Source organism: Trichechus manatus, unplaced genomic scaffold (assembly GCF_000243295.1).
Source record: "Trichechus manatus latirostris isolate Lorelei unplaced genomic scaffold, TriManLat1.0 scaffold00178, whole genome shotgun sequence".
NCBI lineage: Eukaryota > Metazoa > Chordata > Mammalia > Sirenia > Trichechidae > Trichechus > Trichechus manatus.
The window spans coordinates 1,336,001-1,343,650 of record NW_004444114.1 but is presented as its reverse complement, the minus strand read 5'-3'; the positions used below and the strand labels follow the sequence as shown (position 1 = coordinate 1,343,650).

Here is a 7,650-nt window from a genome sequence, read left to right as displayed (position 1 = left end):
TATATTCTGGTAAGTTAAAAAAAAAATGCCATTAAGTTGATTCTGACTCATAGCAACCCTACAGGACAGAGGAGAACTGCCCCATAGTGTTTCCAAGTAGCAGCTGGAAGTTTCGAACTGCTGACCATTAGTAAGCAGCTGTAGCTCTTAACCACTGCACCACCAGGGCTCCTCTGATAAATTAGAGAAAATGAACAGATGTTAATGTTGAAAATATAGTTGGCATCCCCTTACTAGTGAGAATTAAACCAGTGAATCTAATGAGTCTTTGTGCGTCATCTTCGAAACTGGCAAGAGTAGAGAACACATCATTAAAACTTCAGATCCACATTTTGGGTCAAGGCTGACATATCAAGAAATGCAGTCTAGAGGAATAAGCAAATAAGAATTTTAACGTTTGTTTGTTTTTTCAAATTAAGGTAAGGGAATATCCATGGAAAATGCTTGTCATGTTAGCTATGTGGTGGAGAGTTCCAGGGATTGGTAATACTGAAGTTGCCATTAAATTTATCCAAGTCCTTGAAGTGAGAAATTTCAGTTCACTGTTGACGACACAGATTGCAGAAACATATGGAAGCAATTAGGGAAAAGTAAATGGAGACTGTGGGTGCAGACTTCACATTTGTGGAGCCTGACTAGATAAAAGGAAAAACATAGGATGAGATCTAAAAGGGGCAATGAGGACTCTGGTATCTTCTTTCAGAGCTGAGGAAATTTGAGCATGAAAGAAAGCCAGAGAAGACAAAATTGATGATTCGCTGGTTCTGCTATGGGGGTAGGGAGAATATGAAAGAGAATAGTGTCTCTCATTAAGAGGAAATAGCAAGTTCTGTAGCAAAGGCTGAGGGGTTAGATTTCCAGATAAGAAGACTCCCCTTCCTCTGAGATTATTGGAGGAAAGTTCTGATTGATGTAAAAATTTATCATAAGACAGACAGCTGGGATGAGGGAGGCAGGCTACTGTGTAGAGGGAAGGAGCCCAGGATCAGAGGATGAGACTCTGGCTCTCCATAAATGAGATCTATGATCTGAGGACATGTTCAGTGTTTACTGGAATTATTAACCTTGCTGCATATGTTTCTCCTCAGATCAATGGAAAGACGATGCATTATATATAATACAGAAAGTCTCTTTGAAAAGTTGCAATGCAATCTTATAAATAGGTGTTTTTTTTTTAATGATAGAATGAGGTGGGAACAGGATTAGCGGAGAGATGAGAAAGGTTAAAAGCTTCTGGGGAAATACATCATAAGTTTTCAGTGCAGTATGCAGGGCTTAAGCATATGGAAGAAGTAGGACCAGCCAGTGTCCCTGAGAGGACCTTGTTGAATTCCTCTGACAATCCCCCAATAATCTTGCTGCCTAAAAACGATGCTTTTGATGAGTTTCTAGCATGTTTGAGCTTAAAACCTTTTCTTGCTTTCATTTACTAATACGGATGGTGTTTATTGGGCCTCTTATTTAAAATCCTCCATGAGGCTTCTCCCCTGGTGGCCTTTTAGATTCAGTGTTGGGTACTATGGAAATATTTTAGAATCTAGATGCACAGTGGGTCCGTGGGAACAGAAAGGTTCTCACGCACAAAAAGCTCCATAAAACATCTACAGCATTGTCTCAGGTTGCTTGGAGAAACTGCATTCATATTCATAAAGTATTGCATAATTATGGGATACTGATTTTCATATTTCTGAGTGTGCATTTTCAGCTAGGCTGTATTACCAAATTAAGGGAGTCAACCCAACTTCACAAAATTAGAGTGTTCTGTTTTGTATGTTGCAGTTTGACAGTACTCTATTTTTAATTTGTTCATCATTGATCCTAATAAAGACAAACTGTTATTGTAACCATTGTCTGGAATGCAATACATTAGTTTTATTGCTGTTATAACAGCTGCTCATGTGTCACTTCCTCTGTCATTCAATGATGGTGTGTCCTTTTCTCTAGGCAGTGCCAGAAAATCTGGATGCGCTCACAGCACAACACCTCCATACGAACTGAGTTAAGCAGAGAGAAATTGAATTGTATATCATCATTGGATTTCCACTACTTAGCACAGACAGGGGACATACAGAAGGAAGTCACTTCATATATACTTGTTGAATAAGTGAAAAATACTTTGTTCTTTTTAGTAACGTTGTAACTTTGTCTATTACCTAATCTCTCTAGGCTTGGTTTTTCTCATGTAGAATTTGGAGATGGTAGTACATTCTGTACCTGCAGGGTCAAATGAACAAACTTTGTTAATGTTGCACCTCCAGCAAAGAAATGTAAGCTATCACATTACCTGAGCAATATTTACAATGATGTCTTAAACCCCAAATGAATTCATATGATAAGCTAACATTTCATAATGTCTTTCTTTTCCTTACACCATCATTATCCAGGTGGAATGTGGAACACTTCTATTTTATTTCTCATTTCCAATCATGTCTTCTCTTGATTTTTTTTTTCCCCAAATTTTTATTTAATGATATTTCAGAATTATGGTTTTGGTGGTGAGATGGAAAAAAAAAAAAAAAAAAAAAAAAAAAACTTGGTTGCTCAGGGCTCTGAACTATTCTGGAATAACCTCACTTATCATAACATTAGAGAAGAACCTTGCTTTGATTGTCACTATTTTGCAGAATATATGGTACTGACATTTTTCCTTTTCTCCAAGGGAAATAAAGTAATAGAACAAATGGGAAAAATTCTTCTCTGAGATATATATAACTCTTAATTTTTGTATCAAGTTCTTACTCATCACTCTTAATTGCAAAATCTTAGAGCTTTGGGGAAAAAAAAATACTGCCATTAATCATATAATGAGATTTTACATTATTTATCTAGAATATATTCAGTCTTTAAAAGCATTCTTCATTTACCATGTGGTGAAAAAGTGCAATTATTACTGGAAAAATTTAAATATCCTTCAAACACACTGTTCTTTTTCACATTTCCTTGGCTTTTAATAAAAATTATTTTTATCTACCATTGATGCAATGGGGATGACACTTTTACGATAAATTCAGAAATGCCCCTGAAAGATCAACTACAAGACATGAAAGGTGAAATTCTGTCACATGAATATGAATGACTGCTACTATAATCACTGGCTCCTCTTTTATTAGGTTTTGTTTTATTAATTAAATGTAAAGTCTGCCATGGGCCTTAGAAAAGTGCTCATCGGTTCTTCTTTAATTTCAAACAGATTAAAAGTGAGACTTGATGTTAACGAAAAACTTAGAATTCACGGGGAGTTTTAATTGCAAACAGCATTTCAGTGGTGAGCATGTAGATAACTCCTTAGTTCCGTTTGTAATATACATGGTATTGAACAATGGCAAGACATAAAATAAATCATTGGAAGAACAGAACACCATCACTCGCTCTCTTGCCCAAGCATAGCTTGGAATCCTGTCTACCTGGAGCAGGTAAATGGAGAACTCAACATTGAGAATTTTCTTGGAGGATTTTCCAACTTCTACACTGAATTCTGGGATTTCGTTTTACTTTGAAAACGTGATGAGTTGGGGGAGATAGCATTAAAAGTCTTAAAAATCATCATGATGATTATTAGGTTTAATTAAAATACTTTGACATCACATTGTGCAAATATGATTTCAGCTGCTCTCTGTTGTTAAGCTGAACTTAAGATATTACAGGGTAATGGATGTCCATGAAGTTTCTTGAAGTTGCACATTTTATTATTTATTATTTTAACCAGAGCCTGTTGCATAAAAAGGGCTGTCTTCTGTGGAGACCTGTAGCACAAGTATTTTCCAGTTAGCATCTTTGCGTGTTCTCTTCTGGCATGAGTGAGGTTTAGCCTTGTTACACTGGGCTTTTAAGAGGAGCTCTATCTTTGCAGCCCAGGCTACACGTGACAAGATTAAATTGGCACACTTTACTGTATAGCTCTTGTGTTCCTGGCAGCACTAGGCCGGCTGATACCTCTGAGAGAAGGCTCAGCTGTCACTCAGTGACCCATTAACACTACCATTCCATCCTGCAGTGTCATTTTTCTCTTTCTCATGGAGATAATGCTCCCTGGAGATCTCCAATACCTGCAGGAATGAAAGAGAACAGCGGAGACAGGCTAACTATCAAAGAGGGAGCAAACAACACAGCAAGACCATGAATTCCAACAGCAGAATTTTAAACTGAGTGAAAAGATGAGGTCCATTATGATGGCTGGGTTGGGAAGATGGGGGGAGGATTGAGTTTAAAGAGGTATCATAACTTTTTAACAAGCCATTTTCTCCTCTCTGCCTGAATATGAAAAGAAGTGCCCCAAAATAACACTTGCAACTAGATATAGAGAGAGTGGTTGCTTTGAAAATGTAATAGGGGGATTTGTAATGGGGTAAGGATTATCATTTACAGACAGACAGTGGCAATAAAACAGACAGCATCTATTATGGTGAATTGCTCAATATTCTAAACAGAACAGGTTTCCTGGTTATGGTTGGCTTATTGAGGCACAAAATCATCTTCCTAGTAAAAGCACAAAAGAGGAAAATAATATGAGGACTCTGTAGCCCTAGGCCTAAGGCTTCTTCTGTCCTATGACTGAACCATTAACAGTGGCTTACACCAACTCACTGCTGTCTTGCAGTCCAAACTACGTATTGTTTGGCAGGTCACTTTATAAGAAGGTATACTTTTTAATGATTACTAAATAAAGAAGGATTATAGGAAAATACTTCTCAGTTTCCTAGACTAAGTCCATTCTAATTTAATTTTATGTAAAAACAGAAAGCAAAGCCATCTGAGTCATGAAATGTTCTATGGAAACCAGCTGAAGACAGTTTTAAGTATAGATAGAGGCAAAAAAAGAAAAGAAAAAGCATCTAAGTTGGCAAATTGAAAGACTAGATGGAATTCAGGGTTACAAAAAAAAAAAAAAAAAGGTTAAAAAAAGATACCACATTACAAACTTTACTGCTATCTCCATGTTTAGCCTGCCTACAATTTTCCCACATCAGCCAAAGTTTATTATTGGGATTAGACTATTATTCTCAGGCTAAGTTTTGTGTACACTCCAGGTGACAAAGGTGCTAGAAGTCATAGGAAAAATGTGGCATGTTTTCTGGAACATCAATTGTAATTTTTTTTTTAAGTTAACTATTTTAATTACAGAGCCATAGTGGCGCAGTTGGTTAAGAGTTGGGCTGCTAACCAAAAAGTAGGCCTTTGGACTTCATCAGCTACTCCTCGGAAACCCTGTAGGGCAGTTCTACTCTGTCCTGTAGGGTCACTATGAGTTGGAATCGACTTGATGGCAACAGGTTTGGTTTTTTATTTTCATTACAAAAAAATTAAAGGTTATTTTTACATTAAAATAAGTATGGTGTATTTTTGGAGTAGGATATAATATTCATACAAACTTTAAAGATCATAAATAAGACTTTAAAAGAAGGGTTGGTAAGAACATCTTTGGCCTAACCTCCCAGAACTTGTGTGCCCCTTAAGTGTTTGAATTTGTTCCTCTGTCTGTTACATATGGGGCCCTGGTGGCGCAGTGGTTAGGAGCTTGGCTGCTAACCAAATGGTAGGCAGTTGAATCCACCAGTCGCTCCTTGGAAACCCGATGGGGCAGTTCTACCCCGTCCTATAGGTTCGCTGTGAGTCAAAGTCAACTCTCCCACAACGAGTTTGATTTTTGAGTTCTGTTAGACACACATGGGGGAAAACTTTGAGAAGCACTGCCATAGAGTGTAGCAGGAAAAGGGACTCACATTATTATAATTTAGCTATAATGATGGCGTTAATTAGAATTGGGGTGTAGTTCAGCCAAATCTTCCAGTAAAAGAAACAACGTTTACTCTTAATTTTACAGTTGAAAATATTTTTAAAATCCGTTAATCCAGGTCGTGTGGCTCGCGGCACAGGGCGGCACATGAGGTCCTCTCCGTCACCGTTGCGCTGGATTGTGGCGTCACGTGCGCGTTCGGGCGACTGAAAGAGACGTCGGGCCGCGGGCCCAACGGTTTGAGCCTGTGGGAGGGAGTTGTCGCCACCACCATCTGCAGTCCATGAGGAAGATGCTCGCCGCAGTCGTCTCCCGTGTGTTGTCGGGCGTCGCCACCCAGAAGCCTGCCAGCAGAGTGCTGGTGGCATCCTGTAACTATTCAAAACAGGCTACTTTTGAAATCAAGAAATGTGATCTTTATAGGTTGGAAGAGGGCCCTCCTGTCACCGCAGAGCTCACCAGGGAGGATGGCCTCAAATACTACCGGGTGATGCAGACTGTTCGCCGAATGGAATTAAAGGCAGATCAACTGTATAAGCAGAAATTTATTCGAGGTTTCTGTCATTTGTGTGATGGTCAGGAAGGGTGTTGTGTTGGGCTTGAGGCAGGTATAAGACACACGGATCATGTCATCACATCCTATCGGGCTCATGGCATATGCATTGCTCGGGGACTTTCTGTTCGAGCAGTTCTTGCAGAGCTTACAGGACGAAGAGGAGGTTGTGCTAAAGGAAAAGGTGGATCAATGCATATGTATGCCAAGAACTTCTACGGGGGCAATGGCATTGTTGGAGCTCAGGTGCCCCTGGGAGCTGGTGTTGCCCTGGCCTGTAAGTATAAGGAAAACAATGAGGTCTGTTTAGCTTTATATGGTGATGGCGCTGCTAATCAGGGCCAGCTATTTGAAGCTTACAATATGGCAGCTTTGTGGAAATTGCCTTGTGTTTTCATCTGTGAGAACAACCGTTATGGAATGGGAACAGCTGTTGAGAGAGCAGCAGCCAGCACTGATTATTACAAGAGAGGCAATTTTATTCCTGGGCTAAGGGTAGATGGAATGGATGTTCTGTGTGTCCGGGAGGCCACAAAGTTCGCAGCTGACTATTGTAGATCTGGAAAGGGGCCCATACTGATGGAGCTGCAGACTTACCGTTATCACGGACACAGTATGAGTGATCCTGGAGTCAGTTATCGTTCCCGAGAAGAAATTCAGGATGTAAGAAGTAAGAGTGACCCTATTATGCTTCTCAAAGATAAAATGGTAAACAGCCAGCTTGCCAGTGTGGAAGAATTGAAGGAAATTGATAGTGAAGTAAAGAAAGAAATTGAGGATGCAGCCCAGTTTGCTATAACTGATCCCGAACCACCCTTGGACGAATTAGGCCATCACATCTACAGCAGTAGTCTGCCTTTTGAAGTTCGTGGTGCAAATCAGTGGATCAAGTTTAAATCAATCAGTTAAAGAGAGACTTATGTAAATTTATTATTAGGTCTCCGATGGAGCATTCATGGTTAACTTTAAAAAACTGTTCTCAACTTTAAGAAGAAATAAAACTCAAAACTAAAGTCTTGTAAACTTTCATTAAAATGTATTCAATTACAAGGAATAGTAATTATATTCAATTGCACTTTGTTGCATTAAAGTATGCTATATGCTTAATCATTAAGTGTGAATATCTTAAAGATTATTTTAAATGTATACATGGCTAAAACAGGAAATACAGAAAAAAGATTAACTTCTTAAGGTATTTGCTAAAATAGTTCTATACAGTTAAGTTTTAGACTATTTTAACAAATTCTCTCATTTACTAAGAGAAAGAAAAAAGTTCGTTGATTCCTGCTCCATCCTGTAATGGTATATGTGTATGTGTGAATTCACTATCCTGAGGTAGAGAAGAATTTTCAAGTTACACCAG

General features: G+C 38.7%; 1 protein-coding gene across 2 annotated transcripts; it reads left to right on the top strand.

The window, feature by feature from the left end:
- The first annotated feature begins 6,011 nt into the window (after window positions 1–6,011).
- On the top strand, window positions 6,012–7,196 carry PDHA2 (pyruvate dehydrogenase E1 subunit alpha 2). 2 transcript variants are annotated; one of them, XM_004387003.1, is made up of 2 exons: window positions 6,018–6,533; window positions 6,627–7,196. In XM_004387003.1, exons 1-2 carry the CDS (start codon window positions 6,018–6,020, stop codon window positions 7,194–7,196), a joined length of 1,086 nt encoding a protein of 361 aa, XP_004387060.1. The 2 variants fall into 2 exon arrangements, with proteins under 2 accessions (XP_004387061.1, XP_004387060.1); XM_004387004.1 differs by having other exon boundaries at window positions 6,012–7,196.
- The last annotated feature ends 454 nt before the right edge of the window (window positions 7,197–7,650 follow it).

Excerpts from the sequence above, each read along its gene's own strand:
- PDHA2 (XM_004387004.1), top strand. The coding sequence starts at position 6,018 with ATGAGGAAGATGCTCGCCGCAGTCGTCTCCCGTGTGTTGTCGGGCGTC.